This window comes from Atractosteus spatula, chromosome 5, assembly GCF_055471065.1.
Source record: "Atractosteus spatula isolate fAtrSpa1 chromosome 5, fAtrSpa1.hap1, whole genome shotgun sequence".
Lineage (NCBI taxonomy): Eukaryota > Metazoa > Chordata > Actinopteri > Semionotiformes > Lepisosteidae > Atractosteus > Atractosteus spatula.
The window spans coordinates 10,253,811-10,274,258 of NC_142710.1; the positions used below are offsets into that span (position 1 = coordinate 10,253,811).

At 50.0% G+C, this 20,448-nt stretch overlaps 1 protein-coding gene across 1 annotated transcript in view; it reads left to right on the forward strand.

Moving 5' to 3' along the window:
• LOC148834046 (uncharacterized) overlaps positions 1-20,448 on the forward strand; it is a 38,792-nt gene that overhangs the window by 9,068 nt on the left and 9,276 nt on the right. The window contains exons 2-10 of the mRNA XM_088917532.1: positions 349-696; positions 1,258-1,557; positions 4,087-4,386; positions 6,338-6,445; positions 7,184-7,345; positions 8,032-8,298; positions 9,133-9,453; positions 10,144-10,479; positions 11,845-12,099. Coding sequence (XP_088773658.1) covers positions 349-696; positions 1,258-1,557; positions 4,087-4,386; positions 6,338-6,445; positions 7,184-7,345; positions 8,032-8,298; positions 9,133-9,453; positions 10,144-10,479; positions 11,845-12,099 — 2,397 coding nt within the window. The remainder of the gene's footprint in view (positions 1-348; positions 697-1,257; positions 1,558-4,086; positions 4,387-6,337; positions 6,446-7,183; positions 7,346-8,031; positions 8,299-9,132; positions 9,454-10,143; positions 10,480-11,844; positions 12,100-20,448) is intronic.

Genomic DNA, 20,448 nt, shown 5'->3' on the forward strand with positions numbered 1-20,448 from the left:
TATTATTATTATTGAGAGACGGGCTCACTGTCTGTTCCTCAGGCTGGGACAGGAGATCACACACTGTATTATTATTACTGAGAGACAGGCTCACTGTCTGTTCCTCAGGCTGGGACAGGAGATCACACACTGTATTATTATTATTGAGAGACAGGCTCACTGTCTGTTCCTCAGGCTGGGACAGGAGATCACACACTGTATTATTATTATTGAGAGACAGGCTCACTGTCTGCTCCTCAGGCTGGGACAGGAGATCACACACTGGGCAGCTGCTCCAGCAGGCTCGGAAGCTGTTTTGAGAATTCCTGATGGGATTTGTTAGGCGTCTCGCTCTCTCTGTGTCCACAGCTCTCTCTCTCAACGTCACGGCTCCCCCAGAAGTCTGGGGGTTCCTCCATTCCCCCTCCCTCCTCCCCTGCTCCTTCTCTGGGCTGGGAGGGGGCTCTGAGGCGGGCGAGGGGCTCCCCGGCCTGGGGGTGTCCTGGTCCCGGAACGGGACGGTCTTGGCGTCGTTCGGCTCGGAGGGCAACGTCAGCACCCTGGGCTGGAGCCTGGCGGGGGAGACCGAGCTGCGAGACGGCAACGCCTCACTGACACTGCGCAACACCTCCATCCTCCACCAGGGGGAGTACCAGTGCACCGTATCCAACGGCACAGGGACTGAGGTCACGGCCAACACCACACTGCTCGTGCTGGGTAAGAGAGAGACAGGGGAGAGGAGAGAGAGAGGAGAGAGAGAGAGAGAGGGGAGAGAGGGGAGAGAGAGGAGAGAGAGAGGAGCAGGAGAGGTGAGAGAGAGGGGAGAGAGATAGGGGAGAGAGATAGGGGAGAGAGAGGAGCAGGAGAGAGAGGTGAGAGAGAGGGGAGAGAGAGGAGCAGGAGAGAGAGGTGAGAGAGGAGAGAGGGGAGAGAAAGGTGAGAGAGAGAGGGGAGAGCGGAGAGAGGAGAGAGAGGAGAGAGAGAGGAGAGAGAGAGGGGAGAGAGAGGGGAGAGAGAGAGGGGAGAGAGGGATGGAGGGAATTTGCAGATATCCCACTGGAGCAACGTCTCAGATCAGTGTAGGCTTCACTAACCTGCTGGAGGTGGGAGGGCAGGGGAACCAGCAGGAAGGCACTGGGAGCCCGGGATGGACCCTGGATCACGTGGTGTGTGATACACTCCACATTCCACGGCACCTCGAAGTCTTCCCGGCGTTCCTCCTGGAGCTCCGGGCCAGCCCCGAGCCGGACAGTCAGACGCCTGTGTTCCCCCCCGCAGCGCGCCCCCTTGTCCGCGTGCCGTCCGCGCTGGTGCTGGAGGGCCGGGAGAGCACGGTCAGCTGTGAGGCCGAGGGCTTCCACCCGGCGCCCATCCTGTTCTCCTGGCTGCGGGCCGGCCGCCCGCTGGGGGCGCCCCAGAGCCCGCCGGCCGCCCGCCGCCCGGACGGGACCTACCGCGCGGCCGGCGAGCTGCGCTGGACCCCCGGCGCCGCCGACGCCCGCCAGAACTTCTCCTGCCGGGTCGCCCACGCCGCCCTGCAGGAGCCCATCAGCGTGGACTTCACTCCACAGTTCCCACGTCAGTGTGTGTGACTGCCTGTCTCTCTCTCAGAGTGTGACTGCCTGTCTCTCTCTCAGAGTGTGTGACTGCCTGTCTCTCTCTCTCTCAGAGTGTGACTGCCTGTCTCTCTCTCAGTGTGTGTGACTGCCTGTCTCTCTCTCTCTCAGAGTGTGACTGCCTGTCTCTCTCTCAGTGTGTGTGACTGCCTGTCTCTCTCTCAGAGTGTGACTGTCTGTCTCTCTCAGAGTGTGACTGCCTGTCTCTCTCTCAGAGTGTGTGACTGCCTGTCTCTCTCTCAGAGTGTGACTGTCTGTCTCTCTCTCAGTGTGTGTGACTGCCTGTCTCTCTCTCAGAGTGTGACTGTCTGTCTCTCTCAGAGTGTGACTGCCTGTCTCTCTCTCAGAGTGTGACTGTCTGTCTCTCTCTCTCAGTGTGTGACTGTCTGTCTCTCTCAGAGTGTGACTGCCTGTCTCTCTCTCAGAGTGTGTGACTGTCTGTCTCTCTCTCTCAGAGTGTGACTGCCTGTCAATTCAATTCAATTCAAGGTGCTTTATTAGCATGACCGATGGGTACAATCAGTGTTGCCAAAGCAAATGAAAGTAATGATATTTACATGAAACAAAACAAAAATAGAAGTAAAATAAAATCTACAGACATATTACAGACATTTACAACAAAGACATATTATAAAATATTGACATATTCTGTAGGCGGCTGGAGCATTATTGGGAGACAGACTCACTGTTCCTCAGGCTGTGACAGGAGATCACATACTGGGCTGCCAGTTCAACTGAGTTCCCTCCTCCCTCTCCCAGTAGGATTGGGACCTGTTGTGATTCTGGCAGGTGTGGGAACTCTGGGACTAGATTTCTGAGTTTAGGGAAGAATGTTTCTCTAATCCCAGAGTATCTGTCCCAGTGCAGTAGGAAGTGCACCTCTGTCTCTGTTTCTCCCCGCTGGCAGTGGGAGCACAGCCTGTCCTCTCTGGGCAGCCAGGTCTGCCTGTGTCCAGTGTGTGTGTCCAGGCTGTGGTCACTGAGCCTGTCCTCTCTGGACAGCCAGGTCTGCCTGTGTCCAGTGTGTGTGTCCAGGCTGTGGTCACTGAGCCTGTCCTCTCTGGACAGCCAGGTCTGCCTGTGTCCAGTGTGTGTGTCCAGGCTGTGGTCACTGAGCCTGTCCTCTCTGGACAGCCAGGTCTGCCTGTGTCACTGAGCCTGTCCTCTCTGGGCAGCCAGGTCTGCCTGTGTTGCCCAGTTTCTATGGCCAGGTTGTGGTCACTGAGCCTGTACTTCGTCAGGGTCTGTTTCTGTTTGTTATTTTTTATTTTGGTCCAATATTCAGCTAGTGTGTATTGTCTGTTTAAGGTTCTGTAACATTCCAGTTTATGTTGTGTCTGTGTGTGTGTGTCCCAGTGTGTGAGATATTGCTGTTTGATCTGTGCTGTGATGTGGTGGAGTCTGGGTTGTGGTGCTCTAGCAGTGCTGTCCTGAGGCTGGTTGTGTGTTGTGTGTGTTGTGCTGTGATGTGGTGGAGTCTGGGTTGTGGTGCTCTAGCAGTGCTGTCCTGAGGCTGGTTAGTGTCGGTGTGGCTCAGGTCGGTGAGCCTCAGGACCAGCTGGCTCAGGGGGCTGTGTTTTGGGCTCAGCTCTTGTGTGTCCGTGTGTGAGGCAGTGTTGTGTGTCTTGTGTTGTTGCAGTGTTGTCCTGAGGCTGGTTAGTGTCGGTGTGGCTCAGGTCGGTGAGCCTCAGGACCAGCTGGCTCAGGGGGCTGTGTTTTGGGCTCAGCTCTTGGCTCAGCAGGGCTCTGTGGTGGTAGGAATTTTGGTCACTGTTTTTTAGGTGTAGCCAATACTTGAATATTCTTTTCTGTATGTTTATCAATAGTGGGTACTGGCCTAATTCGGCCCTGCACCCGTTGTTAGGAGTTCTTCTCTGCACACGGAGGATGTTTCTACAGATCTCCATGTGCAGAGTTTCTGTGGGGTGTTTGTCCCATTGGGTGTAATCCTGGTCTGTGAGGGGACCCCACGCTTCACTGCCGTATAGGGCAATGGGTTGGATTACACTTTCAAGTATTTGGAGCCAGATTCTTGTTGGTGGGTTGATGTTGAAGAGCCTCTTTCTTATTGCGTAGAAAGCCCTGAGTGCCTTCTCCCTCAGTGCCTTCACTGCCAGGTCAAAACTCCCGGAAGAGCTGATGGTGAGACCAAGATATGTGTAGCTGGATGTGTGCTCCAATGTGTTGTTGTTCAGTGTGAATTAGAAGAATGCCTGTCTCTCTCAGTGTGTGACTGTCTTTCTGTATCAGAGCACCGGCTGCCTGTCTCTCTCTCTCAGAGTGTGTGACTGTCTGTCTGTCAGAGCAATGGCTGTCTGTCTTTTTCTCAGTACAGTGTGTAACCCCTCTCTCTCTCAGTGCAGTGCGTAACCCCCCCCTCTCTCTCAGTGCAGTGTGTAACCCCTCTGTCTCTCTCTCTCAGTGCAGTGTGTAACCCCTCTCTCTCTCTCAGTGCAGTGTGTAACCCCTCTCTCTCTCTCTCTGTCTCCAGGTCAGCCAGTGGTCTCTCTGTCTGTGGAGCCAGTACCCCAGGGCCAGCCTCAGCCCCTGTCCTGTCAGATAGAGGGGTTCTTCCCTGGGCCCGTCACAGTCACGTGGCTCCTGAACGGGTCGGGCCTGACGGACAGCGGCCCAGCCCAGCAGAGAGCGGACGGCACCTTCAGAACCACCAGGTACCACACCCTGAGCCCGGAGCAGAGGGAGAGAGGAGGGGAGGTCTGGTGCCTGGTGTCACAGCCTGGAGTCCAGAGCACAGTCAGCAAGTCCATACTCATCACAAGGACAGAGCCAGGTCAGAGACCCCTCTCTCAGTGCAGTGTTAATGTACTGGAGTGTCCAGTCAGTGTGTCTGTATTAACCCCTCTCTCTCTCAGTGCAGTGTTAATGTACTGGAGTGTCCAGTCAGTGTGTGTGTATTAACCCCTCTCTCTCAGTGCAGTGTTAATGTACTGGAGTGTCCAGCCAGTGTGTGTGTATTAACCCCTCTCTCTCTCAGTGCAGTGTTAATGTACTGGAGTGTCCAGTCAGTGTGTCTGTATGAACCCGTCTCTCTCTCAGTGCAGTGTTAATGTACTGGAGTGTTCAGTCAGTGTGTGTGTATGAACCCCTCTCTCTCTCAGTGCAGTGTTAATGTACTGGAGTGTCCAGTCAGTGTGTGTGTATTAACCCCTCCCTCTCTTTCAGTGCAGTGTTAATGTACTGGAGTGTTCAGTCAGTGTGTGTGTATGAACCCCTCTCTTTCAGTGCAGTGTTAATGTACTGGAGTGTCCAGTCAGTGTGTGTGTATGAACCCCTCTCTCTCTCAGTGCAGTGTTAATGTACTGGAGTGTCCAGTCAGTGTGTGTGTATGAACCCGTCTCTCTCTCAGTGCAGTGTTAATGTACTGGAGTGTTCAGTCAGTGTGTGTGTATGAACCCCTCTCTCTCTCAGTGCAGTGTTAATGTACTGGAGTGTCCAGTCAGTGTGTCTGTATTAACCCCGCTCTCTCTCAGTGCAGTGTTAATGTACTGGAGTGTCCAGTCAGTGTGTGTGTGTATTAACCCCTCTCTCTCTCTCAGTGCAGTGTTAATGTACTGGAGTGTCCAGTCAGTGTGTGTGTATTAACCCCTCTCTCTCAGTGCAGTGTTAATGTACTGGAGTGTCCAGTCAGTGTGTGTGTATTAACCCCTCTCTCTCTCAGTGCAGTGTTAATGTACTGGAGTGTCCAGTCAGTGTGTCTGTATGAACCCGTCTCTCTCTCAGTGCAGTGTTAATGTACTGGAGTGTTCAGTCAGTGTGTGTGTATGAACCCCTCTCTCTCTCAGTGCAGTGTTAATGTACTGGAGTGTCCAGTCAGTGTGTGTGTATTAACCCCTCTCTCTCTCTCAGTGCAGTGTTAATGTACTGGAGTGTTCAGTCAGTGTGTGTGTATGAACCCCTCTCTTTCAGTGCAGTGTTAATGTACTGGAGTGTTCAGTCAGTGTGTGTGTATGAACCCCTCTCTCTCTCAGTGCAGTGTTAATGTACTGGAGTGTCCAGTCAGTGTGTGTGTGTATGAACCCGTCTCTCTCTCAGTGCAGTGTTAATGTACTGGAGTGTTCAGTCAGTGTGTGTGTATGAACCACTCTCTCTCTCAGTGCAGTGTTAATGTACTGGAGTGTCCAGTCAGTGTGTCTGTATTAACCCCGCTCTCTCTCAGTGCAGTGTTAATGTACTGGAGTGTCCAGTCAGTGTGTGTGTGTATTAACCCCTCTCTCTCTCTCAGTGCAGTGTTAATGTACTGGAGTGTCCAGTCAGTGTGTCTGTATTAACCCCTCTCTCTCAGTGCAGTGTTAATGTACTGGAGTGTCCAGTCAGTGTGTGTGTATTAACCCCTCTCTCTCTCTCAGTGCAGTGTTAATGTACTGGAGTGTCCAGTCAGTGTGTGTGTATTAACCCCTCTCTCTCTCTCAGTGCAGTGTTAATGTACTGGAGTGTCCAGTCAGTGTGTGTGTATTAACCCCTCTCTCTCTCTCAGTGCAGTGTTAATGTACTGGAGTGTCCAGTCAGTGTGTGTATTAACCTCTCTCTCTCTCTCAGTGCAGTGTTAATGTACTGGAGTGTCCAGTCAGTGTGTCTGTATTAACCCCTCTCTCTCTCAGTGCAGTGTTAATGTACTGGAGTGTCCAGTCAGTGTGTCTGTATGAACCCTCTCTCTCTCAGTGCAGTGTTAATGTTCTGGAGTGTCCAGTCAGCGTGTCTGTATTAACCCCTCTCTCTCTCAGCTCACAGGGGGATGTCAAAAGCAGCGAAGGCAGCAGTTGCTCTGATGATCATCTCCCTGGTTCTGGTCGTCCTGCTGGGATTTGGCTTTTCCTGGAGGAGGAGAGACGGTCAGAATTCCTTTGTCTTTCCATGTCTGTCTCCTCTTTTCTCACATCGCTTTGTGTAAGGAAGCACCCCCTGTCCTGGCTGGAGTGTCTCATCCAGCTCTGTCCTGAGAGAAGTCAGGGTATCAGCTTGTTCCACACTCCCACCTCTCTTTGTGTACAGTCTGGTCTCCTGTCCTGGCTGAAGTGTCTCATCCAGCTGTGTCATGACAGAAGTCCGGCTTTCAGCTTGTTGCACACTCCCACCCCTCTCTGTGTACAGTAGTGTCTCTTGTCCTGACTGGAGTGTCTCATCCAGCTGTGTCCTGAGAGAAGTCAGGCTATCAGCTTGTTCCACACCCCCACCCCTCTCTGTGTACAGTAGTGTGTCCTGAGAGAAGTCAGGGTATCGGTTTCAACAACACGGCTGGGCACCCTGTTCCCCCCTCCCACTACACTCTGTGTAGAGCCGTGTCTCCTGTCCTGACTGGAGTTTCTCATCCAGCTGTGTCTTGAGAGAAGTCAGGGTTTCAGCTTGTTCCACACCCCCACCCCTCTCTGTGTACAGTAGTGTGTCCTGAGAGAAGTCAGGGTATCGGCTTCAACAACACAGCTGGGCAGCTTGTTCCACACCCCCGCCCCTCTCTGTGTACAGTTGTCTGTGTGTGTGTGTGTGTGTGTGTGTGTGTGTGTGTGTGTGTGTGTGTGTGTGTGGTTGTTGTTTAGCTCTAGGCTCAGAGGCAGCGGCTGTGTCTCTTGCAGAGAAGAAGAAGGGGCTGTCGGTCTCCGGGATCATTCTGCCCATGAAGATCGTGGTGGGCCGCAAGGCGGTGCTGACCTGTTGTATCCAGGGGCGCCTGGTGGACATGGTGCAGACCACCTGGTTCGTTAACGGAAAGCCCATCACCTCTAACTCCAGCTCCGGTAATTACACTCCGCCTGGCTCGTTAACGACTCTCTGAGTCCAGCTCCAGTAATGACCCTCCTCCTGGCTCGTTAACGACTCTCCTCTGAGTCCAGCTCCGGTAATTACACTCCGCCTGGCTCGTTAACGACCCTCCTCTGAGTCCAGCTCCAGTAATGACCCTCCTCCTGGCTCGTTAACGACTCTCCTCTGAGTCCAGCTCCAGTAATTACACTTCGCCTGGCTCGTTAACGACTCTCCTCTGAGTCCAGCTCCAGTAATGACCCTCCGCCTGGCTCGTTAACGACTCTCCTCTGAGTCCAGCTCCAGTAATTACACTCCGCCTGGCTCGTTAACGACCCTCCTCTGAGTCCAGCTCCAGTAATGACCCTCCTCCTGGCTCGTTAACGACTCTCCTCTGAGTCCAGCTCCAGTAATTACACTTCGCCTGGCTCGTTAACGACTCTCCTCTGAGTCCAGCTCCAGTAATTACACTTCGCCTGGCTCGTTAACGACTCTCCTCTGAGTCCAGCTCCAGTAATGACCCTCCTCCTGTGATGAACTTGTGTGCTGTCCAGGTGTGTGTGTGTGTGTGTGTGTGTGTGTGTGTGTGTGTGTGTGTGTGTGTCCTGTGATGGACTGGTGTCCTGTCCAGGGTGTGTTTCTGTAGTGTGAGAGTGTCCTCTCTTCCCCTCGTCTGTCCCAGGGAACGGGGACCGCCCAGCCCTGCCCCTCTCTGCCCACGAGTCCGAGGCGCCGCTGCTGCCCCCTGCCTGCGCCTCTGGGTACTACCGTGTGAAGACACAGCACCCCCTGCTGTCCGGCCGCGGGAAGGAGAAGCAGCTGCTCAGCCACCTGAGCTTCCTGCCGGACCTGCGGCTCCACAAGGGGGCGCTGTTCAAGTGCCAGGTGTCCTACCAGGGCAAGGACAGCGTGATGGAGGAGAGGGTGTCGGACAGGATCACACTGCTGGGTGAGAAGGGGTTCTCTCCTGTCCCTCTGTCTCTCTCCTGCCCCTCTCTCTGTCTCTTGTCCCCCTGTCTCTCTCCTGTCCCTCTCTCTGTCTCCTGTCCCCCGTCTCTCTCCTCTCCCTCTCTCTGTCTCCTGCCCCTCTCTCTGTCTCTTGTCCCCCTGTCTCTCTCCTGTCCCTCTCTCTGTCTCCTGTCCCCCGTCTCTCTCCTCTCCCTCTCTCTGTCTCCTGCCCCTCTCTCTGTCTCTTGTCCCCCTGTCTCTCTCCTGTCCCTCTCTCTGTCTCCTGTTCCCCTGTCTCTCTCCTGTCCCTCTCTCTGTCTCCTGTCCCCCTGTCTCTCTCCTCTCCCTCTCTCTGTCTCCTGCCCCTCTCTCTGTCTCTTGTCCCCCTGTCTCTCTCCTGTCCCTCTCTCTGTCTCCTGTCCCCCTGTCTCTCTCCTGTCTCTCTCTCTGTCTCCTGTCCCTGTGTCTCCCTGCCTTCTGTCCCTCTCTCTCTCTCCTGTCCCTCTCTTGTCTCCTATCCTCTGTCTCTCCCTCCTCCCCCTCTTCCTGTGACCTGTCTCTCTCTCTCTCCTCCCTGTGACCTGTCTCTCCTCCCTGTGACTCATCTCTCTCTCCTCCCTGTGATCCGTCTCTCCTCCCTCTGACCTGTCTCTCTCTCTTCCCTGTGACCCGTCTCTCTCTCTCCTCCCTGTGATCTGTCTCTCCTCCCTCTGACCTGTCTCTCTCTCCTCCCTGTGACCCGTCTCTCTCTCTCCTCCCTGTGACCCATCTCTCTCTCCTCCCTGTGACCCGTCTCTCCTCCCTCTGGCCCATCTCTCTGTCCCTCTCTGTCCAGCTGCCCCGTGTGTGTCGGACATCCGTGTGGCCCCGGACAGCGGGGGGACCCTGGCCGCGGGGGGGCAGCCCGGCGCGGTCCAGCTGGAGGTGGCGGCGACCCGTTTCCACCCGGGGCTGCTGACCGTGCGCTGGTTCTGCGAGGGGGGCGAGCTGAGCCCGGCCGAGTCGAGCTCCGAGCCCCGGCCCGACCCGGACGGGTTCTTCCAGGCCGTCAGCCAGTGCCGGGTGCCCCTGAGCGAGCTGAACCGGCCCGGATTCAGGGTGTGGGTCACCGTGCATCACATGGCCCTGAGAGAGCCAATCACACGTGAGAGCAGAGGTGAGCATGATGATCACATGACCCTGAGAGAGCCAATCACACGTGAGAGCAGAGGTGAGAGTCACATGACCCTGAGAGAGCCAATCACACTCGAGAGCAGAAATGAGAGTCACAAGAGCCTGAGAGAGCCAATCACACTCGAGAGCAGAGGTGAGAGTCACATGACCCTGAGAGAGCCAATCACACTCGAGAGCAGAAATGAGAGTCACAAGAGCCTGAGAGAGCCAATCACACTCGAGAGCAGAGGTGAGAGTCACATGACCCTAAGAGAGCCAATCACACGAGAGAGCAGAAATGAGAGTCACATGACCCTGAGAGAGCCAATCACACGAGAGAGCAGAGGTGAGCATGATGATCACATGACCCTGAGAGAGCCAATCACACGCGAGAGCAGAGGTGAGCATGATGATCACATGACCATGAGACAGCCAATCAGACGCGAGAGCAGAGGTGAGCATGATGATCACATGACCATGAGACAGCCAATCAGACGCGAGAGCAGAGGTGAGAGTCACATGACCCTGAGTTGACCAATCATGAGAGAGAGAGGATGGAAAGAGGGAGAGGAAGAGGAAGATGAATGGTGAGGAGACTCCACACCCTGCTCTCTCTACCCTGTGTAGTGTACTGTGTGGTCCTGCAGGGGTCACTGTTCAGTCTTTTATTCTGCGTTTGTTCTCCATCCTGTAGGTCTGGTTAAGAGCCCAGAGGTGTCTGAGATCTCCGCCTCTGAGGGGACCCCTGGGCAACCCCTGACCCTGGGCTGCCAAATTTCGGGGTTTTACCCTCCTGAAATCAAGGTGCACTGGCTGCGTATCCACAGGGGCCAGGAGGAGGTGCTCTCAGAGGGCCTGGCCCTCTGGGGGCCCATAGAGACGCACCCCTACATCTTCAGGACCAGCGCCCAGGCCTCTGTCCCAGACAGAGGGACTGAGGGGGGGAACGGGAGGAGCCTGATCAAGTGCATCATCGAACACAGCTCACTGGAGAGGCCCCTAGAGAGACAGTGGAGACACACCTGCACAGGTAAGACTGAGAGACACACCTGCACAGGTAAGACTGAGTCACACACCTGCACAGGTAAGACTGAGAGACACACCTGCACAAGTAAGACTGAGAGACACACCTGCACAGGTAAGACTGAGTCACACACCTGCACAGGTAAGACAGAGACACACACCTGTACAGGTAAGACTGAGTCACACACCTGCACAGGTAAGACCGAGAGACACACCTGCACAGGTAAGACTGAGTCACACACCTGCACAGGTAAGACCGAGAGACACACCTGCACAGGTAAGACTGAGAGACACACCTGCACAGGTAAGACTGAGTCACACACCTGCAGAGGTACGACAGAGACACACACCTGTACAGGTAAGACTGAGTCACACACCTGCACAAGTAAGACTCGGAGACACTCCTGCAGAGGTAAGACAGAGACACACACCTGCACATTTAATATTGAGACACACACCTGCACAGGTTAGACTGAGACACACACCTGCACATTTAATATTGAGACACACACCTGCACAGGTTAGACTGAGACACACATCTGCACGGCTTAGACTGAGACACACACCTGTACATATAATACTGAGACACACACCTGCACAGGTAAGACTCGGAGACACTCCTGCACAGGTAAGATAGAGACACACATCTGCACAGGTTAGACTGAGACACACACCTGTACATATAATACTGAGACACACACCTGCACAGGTCAGACTGAGACACACACCTGCACATTTAATATTGAGACACACACCTGCACAGGTTAGACTGAGACATACATCTGCACGGCTTAGACTGAGACACACACCTGTACATATAATACTGAGACACACACCTGCACAGGTAAGACTGAGACACACACCTGCACAGGTCAGACTGAGAGAGACACCTGAAGTGTCTGTATTAACCCCCCTCTCTCTCAGTGCAGTGTTAATGTACTGGAGTGTCCAGTCAGTGTGTGTTTATTAACCCCTCTCTCTCTCAGTGCAGTGTTAATGTACTGGAGTGTCCAGTCAGTGTGTGTTTATTAACCCCTCTCTCTCTCAGTGCAGTGTTAATGTACTGGAGGGTCCAGTCAGTGTGTGTGTATTAACCCCTCTCTCTCTCAGTGCAGTGTTAATGTACTGGAGTGTCCAGTCAGTGTGTCTGTATTAACCCCTCTCTCTCTCTCAGTGCAGTGTTAATGTACTGGAGTGTCCAGTCAGTGTGTGTGTATTAACCCCTCTCTCTCTCAGTGCAGTGTTAATGTACTGGAGTGTCCAGTCAGTGTGTGTGTATTAACCCCTCTCTCTCTCAGTGCAGTGTTAATGTACTGGAGTGTCCAGTCAGTGTGTCTGTATTAACCCCACTCTCTCTCTTTCTCTCTCTCAGCTGTTCCCTCTATCCCTGATGTTCTTGAGGTCCACTGTGAGGAGGGGGGTCTGCGTGTCTTCTCTGTGGTCCTGCGAGGGGGTTACCCGAGGGGCGGGGCTGTCCACTGGGCTGGGGGTGTCGAGGGGGGGGCCCTCCGGACCCTCAAGGCAGAGAACAGTGAGCTCAGCCCCGAGGACGGCACCCCTGAACTTCACAGCTGCTGCTCTGTGGACCGACGGGCGGTCAGGACCCTCACGAATGGACAGACTCAGAGTGAGGACGCTGCTGTTACTGCTATTGCTTCTATTACTATTATTATTCTTGTTACTCTAGCTGTTCCTGCTGAAACCGAGAGTGCAGTGTAAGTGAGAGTGCTGCTGGTATTACTACAGCTATTCCTACTGTCAGTGTGAGTGCTGCTGGTATTACTACAGCTATTCCTGCTGTCAGTGAGAGCGCTGCTGGTATTACTACAGCTATTCCTGCTGTCAGTGAGAGTGCTGCTGGTATTACTACAGCTATTCCTACTGTCAGTGTGAGTGCTGCTGGTATTACTACAGCTATTCCTGCTGTCAGTGAGAGAGCTGCTGGTATTACTACAGCTATTCCTACTGTCAGTGAGAGTGCTGCTGGTATTACTACAGCTATTCCTGCTGTCAGTGAGAGCGCTGCTGGTATTACTACAGCTATTCCTGCTGTCAGTGAGAGTGCTGCTGGTATTACTACAGCTATTCCTACTGTCAGTGAGAGTGCTGCTGGTATTACTACAGCTATTCCTGCTGTCAGTGAGAGTGCTGCTGGTATTACTACAGCTATTCCTACTGTCAGTGAGAGTGCTGTGTTATTACTACAGCTATTCCTACTGTCAGTGAGAGTGCTGTGTTATTACTACAGCTATTCCTGCTGTCAGTGAGAGTGCTGTGTTATTACTACAGCTATTCCTACTGTCAGTGAGAGTGCTGTGTTATTACTACAGCTATTCCTTCTGTCAGTGAGAGTTCTGTGTTATTAATACAGCTATTCCTACTGTCATTGAGAGCGCTGTGTTATTACTACAGCTATTCCTACTGTCAGTGAGAGTGCTGTGTTATTACTACAGCTATTCCTACTGTCAGTGAGAGTGCTGTGTTATTACTACAGCTATTCCTACTGTCAGTGTGAGTGCTGCTGGTATTACTACAGCTATTCCTACTGTCAGTGAGAGTGCTGCTGGTATTACTACAGCTATTCCTACTGTCAGTGAGAGTGCTGCTGGTATTACTACAGCTATTCCTACTGTCAGTGAGAGTGCTGCTGGTATTACTACAGCTATTCCTACTGTCAGTGAGAGTGCTGTGTTATTACTACAGCTATTCCTGCTGTCAGTGAGAGTGCTGTGTTATTACTACAGCTATTCCTACTGTCAGTGAGAGTGCTGCTGGTATTACTACAGCTATTCCTACTGTCAGTGAGAGTGCCGTGTTATTACTACAGCTATTCCTACTGTCAGTAAGAGTGCTGTGTTATTACTACAGCTATTCCTACTGTCAGTGAGAGTGCTGTGTTATAGCTACAGCTATTCCTGCTGTCAGTGAGAGTGCTGTGTTATTACTACAGCTATTCCTACTGTCAGTGAGAGTGCTGTGTTATTACTACAGCTATTCCTGCTGTCAGTGAGAGAGCTGCTGGTATTACTACAGCTATTCCTGCTGTCAGTGAGAGTGCTGCTGGTATTACTACAGCTATTCCTGCTGTCAGTGAGAGTGCTGTGTTATTACTACAGCTATTCCTACTGTCAGTGAGAGTGCTGTGTTATTACTACAGCTATTCCTACTGTCAGTGAGAGCGCTGTGTTATTAATACAGCTATTCCTACTGTCAGTGAGAGTGCTGTGTTATTACTACAGGTATTCCTACTGTCAGTGAGAGTGCTGTGTTATTACTACAGCTATTCCTACTGTCAGTGAGAGTGCTGTGTTATTACTACAGCTATTCCTGCTGTCAGTGAGAGTGCTGTGTTATTACTACAGCTATTCCTGCTGTCAGTGAGAGTGCTGCTGGTATTACTACAGCTATTCCTGCTGTCAGTGAGAGTGCTGTGTTATTACTACAGCTATTCCTACTGTCAGTGAGAGTGCTGCTGGTATTACTACAGCTATTCCTGCTGTCAGTGAGAGTGCTGTGTTATTACTACAGCTATTCCTGCTGTCAGTGAGAGTGCTGTGTTATTACTACAGCTATTCCTACTGTCAGTGAGAGTGGTGCTGGTATTACTACAGCTATTCCTGCTGTCAGTGAGAGTGCTGTGTTATTACTACAGCTATTCCTACTGTCAGTGAGAGTGCTGTGTTATTACTACAGCTATTCCTACTGTCAATGAGAGTGCTGCTGGTATTACTACAGCTATTCCTACTGTCAGTGAGAGTGCTGCTGGTATTACTACAGCTATTCCTACTGTCAGTGAGAGTGCTGTGTTATTACTACAGTTATTCCTACTGTCAGTGAGAGTGCTGTGTTATTACTACAGCAATTCCTGCTGTCAGTGAGAGTGCTGCTGGTATTACTACAGCGTGCTGCTGGTATTACTACAGCTATTCCTGCTGTCAGTGAGAGTGCTGTGTTATTACTACAGCTATTCCTGCTGTCAGTGAGAGTCCTGCTGGTATTACTACAGCTATTCCTACTGTCAGTGAGAGTGCTGTGTTATTACTACAGCTATTCCTGCTGTCAGTGAGAGTGCTGCTGGTATTACTACAGCTATTCCTACTGTCAGTGAGAGTGCTGTGTTATTACTACAGCTATTCCTGCTGTCAGTGAGAGTGCTGCTGGTATTAATACAGCTATTCCTGCTGGTATTGCTGCTGGTATTACTACAGCTATACTACAGCTATTCCTACTGTCAGTGAGAGTGCTGTGTTATTACTGTTATTACTACAGCTATTCCTGCTGTCAGTGAGAGTGCTGCTGGTATTACTACAGCTATTCCTGCTGTCAGTGAGAGTGCTGCTGGTATTACTACAGCTATTCCTACTGTCAGTGAGAGTGCTGCTGGTATTATTACAGCTATTCCTGCTGTCACTGAGAGTGCTGCTGGTATTACTACAGCTATTCCTACTGTCAGTGAGAGTGCTGCTGGTATTACTACAGCTATTCCTACTGTCAGTGATAGAGCTGCTGGTATTACTACAGCTATTCCTACTGTCAGTGAGAGTGCTGCTGGTATTACTACAGCTATTCCTACTGTCAGTGAGAGTGCTGTGTTATTACTACAGCTATTCCTACTGTCAGTGAGAGTGCTGTGTTATTACTAAAGCTATTCCTACTGTCAGTGAGAGTGCTGTGTTATTACTACAGCTATTCCTGCTGTCAGTGAGAGTGCTGTTATTACTACAGCTATTCCTACTGTCAGTGAGGGTGCTGTTGGTATTACTACAGCTATTCCTACTGTCAGTGAGAGTGCTGCTGGTATTACTACAGCTATTCCTACTGTCAGTGAGAGTGCTGTGTTATTACTACAGCTATTCCTGCTGTCAGTGAGAGTGCTGTGTTATTACTACAGCTATTCCTACTGTCAGTGAGAGTGCTGTGTTATTACTACAGCTATTCCTACTGTCATGGAGAGCGCTGTGTTATTACTACAGCTATTCCTACTGTCAGTGAGAGTGCTGTGTTATTACTACAGCTATTCCTGCTGTCAGTGAGAGTGCTGTTGGTATTACTACAGCTATTCCTACTGTCAGTGAGAGTGCTGTGTTATTACTACAGCTATTCCTACTGTCATGGAGAGCGCTGTGTTATTACTACAGCTATTCCTACTGTCAGTGAGAGTGCGGTGTTATTACTACAGCTATTCCTGCTGTCAGTGAGAGTGCTGTTGGTATTACTACAGCTATTCCTACTGTCAGTGAGAGTGCTGTGTTATTACTACAGCTATTCCTGCTGTCAGTGAGAGTGCTGCTGGTATTACTACAGCTATTCCTACTGTCAGTGAGAGTGCTGTTATTACTACAGCTATTCCTGCTGTCAGTGAGAGTGCTGTGTTATTACTACAGCTATTCCTACTGTCAGTGAGAGTGCTGTGTTATTACTTCAGCTATCCCTACTGTCAGTGAGAGTGCTGTGTTATTACTACAGCTATTCCTACTGTCAGTGAGAGTTCTGCTGGTATTACTACAGCTATTCCTGCTGTCAGTGAGAGTGCTGCTGGTATTACTACAGCTATTCCTGCTGTCAGTGAGAGTGCTGTGTTATTACTACAGCTATTCCTACTGTCAGTGAGAGTGCTGCTGGTATTACTACAGCTATTCCTACTGTCAGTGAGAGTGCCGTGTTATTACTACAGCTATTCCTACTGTCAGTGAGAGTGCTGTGTTATTACTACAGCTATTCCTACTGTCAGTGAGAGTGCTGTGTTATAGCTACAGCTATTCCTGCTGTCAGTGAGAGTGCTGTGTTATTACTACAGCTATTCCTACTGTCAGTGAGAGTGCTGTGTTATTACTACAGCTATTCCTGCTGTCAGTGAGAGAGCTGCTGGTATTACTACAGCTATTCCTGCTGTCAGTGAGAGTGCTGCTGGTATTACTACAGCTATTCCTGCTGTCAGTGAGAGTGCTGTGTTATTACTACAGCTATTCCTACTGTCAGTGAGAGTGCTGTGTTATTACTACAGCTATTCCTACTGTCAGTGAGAGCGCTGTGTTATTAATACAGCTATTCCTACTGTCAGTGAGAGTGCTGTGTTATTACTACAGGTATTCCTACTGTCAGTGAGAGTGCTGTGTTATTACTACAGCTATTCCTACTGTCAGTGAGAGTGCTGTGTTATTACTACAGCTATTCCTGCTGTCAGTGAGAGTGCTGTGTTATTACTACAGCTATTCCTGCTGTCAGTGAGAGTGCTGCTGGTATTACTACAGCTATTCCTGCTGTCAGTGAGAGTGCTGTGTTATTACTACAGCTATTCCTACTGTCAGTGAGAGTGCTGCTGGTATTACTACAGCTATTCCTGCTGTCAGTGAGAGTGCTGTGTTATTACTACAGCTATTCCTGCTGTCAGTGAGAGTGCTGTGTTATTACTACAGCTATTCCTACTGTCAGTGAGAGTGGTGCTGGTATTACTACAGCTATTCCTGCTGTCAGTGAGAGTGCTGTGTTATTACTACAGCTATTCCTACTGTCAGTGAGAGTGCTGTGTTATTACTACAGCTATTCCTACTGTCAATGAGAGTGCTGCTGGTATTACTACAGCTATTCCTACTGTCAGTGAGAGTGCTGCTGGTATTACTACAGCTATTCCTACTGTCAGTGAGAGTGCTGTGTTATTACTACAGTTATTCCTACTGTCAGTGAGAGTGCTGTGTTATTACTACAGCAATTCCTGCTGTCAGTGAGAGTGCTGCTGGTATTACTACAGCGTGCTGCTGGTATTACTACAGCTATTCCTGCTGTCAGTGAGAGTGCTGTGTTATTACTACAGCTATTCCTGCTGTCAGTGAGAGTCCTGCTGGTATTACTACAGCTATTCCTACTGTCAGTGAGAGTGCTGTGTTATTACTACAGCTATTCCTGCTGTCAGTGAGAGTGCTGCTGGTATTACTACAGCTATTCCTACTGTCAGTGAGAGTGCTGTGTTATTACTACAGCTATTCCTGCTGTCAGTGAGAGTGCTGCTGGTATTAATACAGCTATTCCTGCTGGTATTGCTGCTGGTATTACTACAGCTATACTACAGCTATTCCTACTGTCAGTGAGAGTGCTGTGTTATTACTGTTATTACTACAGCTATTCCTGCTGTCAGTGAGAGTGCTGCTGGTATTACTACAGCTATTCCTGCTGTCAGTGAGAGTGCTGCTGGTATTACTACAGCTATTCCTACTGTCAGTGAGAGTGCTGCTGGTATTATTACAGCTATTCCTGCTGTCACTGAGAGTGCTGCTGGTATTACTACAGCTATTCCTACTGTCAGTGAGAGTGCTGCTGGTATTACTACAGCTATTCCTACTGTCAGTGATAGAGCTGCTGGTATTACTACAGCTATTCCTACTGTCAGTGAGAGTGCTGCTGGTATTACTACAGCTATTCCTACTGTCAGTGAGAGTGCTGTGTTATTACTACAGCTATTCCTACTGTCAGTGAGAGTGCTGTGTTATTACTAAAGCTATTCCTACTGTCAGTGAGAGTGCTGTGTTATTACTACAGCTATTCCTGCTGTCAGTGAGAGTGCTGTTATTACTACAGCTATTCCTACTGTCAGTGAGGGTGCTGTTGGTATTACTACAGCTATTCCTACTGTCAGTGAGAGTGCTGCTGGTATTACTACAGCTATTCCTACTGTCAGTGAGAGTGCTGTGTTATTACTACAGCTATTCCTGCTGTCAGTGAGAGTGCTGTGTTATTACTACAGCTATTCCTACTGTCAGTGAGAGTGCTGTGTTATTACTACATCTATTCCTACTGTCATGGAGAGCGCTGTGTTATTACTACAGCTATTCCTACTGTCAGTGAGAGTGCTGTGTTATTACTACAGCTATTCCTGCTGTCAGTGAGAGTGCTGTTGGTATTACTACAGCTATTCCTACTGTCAGTGAGAGTGCTGTGTTATTACTACAGCTATTCCTACTGTCATGGAGAGCGCTGTGTTATTACTACAGCTATTCCTACTGTCAGTGAGAGTGCGGTGTTATTACTACAGCTATTCCTGCTGTCAGTGAGAGTGCTGTTGGTATTACTACAGCTATTCCTACTGTCAGTGAGAGTGCTGTGTTATTACTACAGCTATTCCTGCTGTCAGTGAGAGTGCTGCTGGTATTACTACAGCTATTCCTACTGTCAGTGAGAGTGCTGTTATTACTACAGCTATTCCTGCTGTCAGTGAGAGTGCTGTGTTATTACTACAGCTATTCCTACTGTCAGTGAGAGTGCTGTGTTATTACTTCAGCTATCCCTACTGTCAGTGAGAGTGCTGTGTTATTACTACAGCTATTCCTACTGTCAGTGAGAGTGCTGCTGGTATTACTACAGCTATTCCTGCTGTCAGTGAGAGTGCTGTGTTATTACTACTGCTATTCCTACTGTCAGAGAGAGTGCTGTTGGTATTACTACAGCTATTCCTACTGTCAGTGAGAGTGCTGTGTTATTACTACAGCTATTCCTACTGTCAGTGAGAGTGCTGCTGGTATTACTACAGCTATTCCTGCTGTCAGTGAGAGTGCTGTGTTATTACTACAGCTATTCCTACTGTCAGAGAGAGTGCTGTTGTTATTACTACAGCTATTCCTACTGTCAGTGAGAGTGCTGTGTTATTACTACAGCTATTCCTACTATCAGTGAGAGTGCTGTGTTATTACTACAGCTATTCCTGCTGTCAGTGAGAGTGCTGTGTTATTAGTACAGCTATTCCTACTGTCAGTGAGAGTGCTGTGTTATTACTACAGCTATTCCTACTGTCAGTGAGAGTGCTGCTGTTATTACTACAGCTATTCCTGCTGTCAGTGAAAGTGCTGTGTTATTACTACAGCTATTCCTACTGTCAGTGAGAGTGCTGTGTTATAGCTACAGCTATTCCTGCTGTCAGTGAGAGTGCTGCTGGTATTACTACAGCTATTCCTGCTGTCAGTGAGAGTGCTGTGTTATTACTACAGCTATTCCTACTGTCAGTGAGAGTGCTGTGTTATAGCTACAGCTATTCCTGCTGTCAGTGAGAGTGCTGCTGGTATTACTACAGCTATTCCTGCTGTCAGTGAGAGTGCTGTGTTATTACTACAGGTATTCCTGCTGTCAGTGAGAGTGCTGCTGGTATTACTACAGCTATTCCCACTGTCAGTGAGAGTGCTGTGTTATTACTACAGCTATTCCTGCTGTCAGTGAGAGTAATGTGTTATTACTACAGCTATTCCTACTGTCAGTGAGAGTGCCGTGTTAATACTACAGCTATTCCTGCTGTCAGTGAGAGTGCTGTGTTATTACTACAGCTATTCCTACTGTCAGTGAGAGTGCCGTGTTATTACTTCAGCTATTCCTACTGTCAGTGAGAGTGCTGCTGGTATTACTACAGCTATTCCTACTGTCAGTGAGAGTGCTGTGTTATTACTACAGCTATTCCTACTGTCAGTGAGAGTGTCTGCTGGTATTACTACAGGTATTCCTGCTGTCAGTGAGAGTGTCTGCTGGTATTACTACAGCTATTCCTGCTGACAGTGAGAGTGCTGTGTTATTACTACAGCTATTCCTGCTGTCAGTGAGAGTGCTGCTGGTATTACTACAGCTATTCCTACTGTCAGTGAGAGTGCTGTGTTATTACTACAGCTATTCCTGCTGTCAGTGAGAGTGCTGTTGGTATTACTACAGCTATTCCTACTGTCAGTGAGAGTGCTGTGTTATTACTTCAGCTATCCCTACTGTCAGTGAGAGTGCTGTGTTATTACTACAGCTATTCCTACTGTCAGTGAGAGTGCTGCTGGTATTACTACAGCTATTCCTACTGTCAGTGAGAGTGCTGTGTTATTACTATAGCTATTCCTACTGTCAGAGAGAGTGCTGTTGTTATTACTACAGCTATTCCTACTGTCAGTGAGAGTGCTGTGTTATTACTACAGCTATTCCTACTGTCATTGAGAGTGCTGTGTTATTACTACAGCTATTC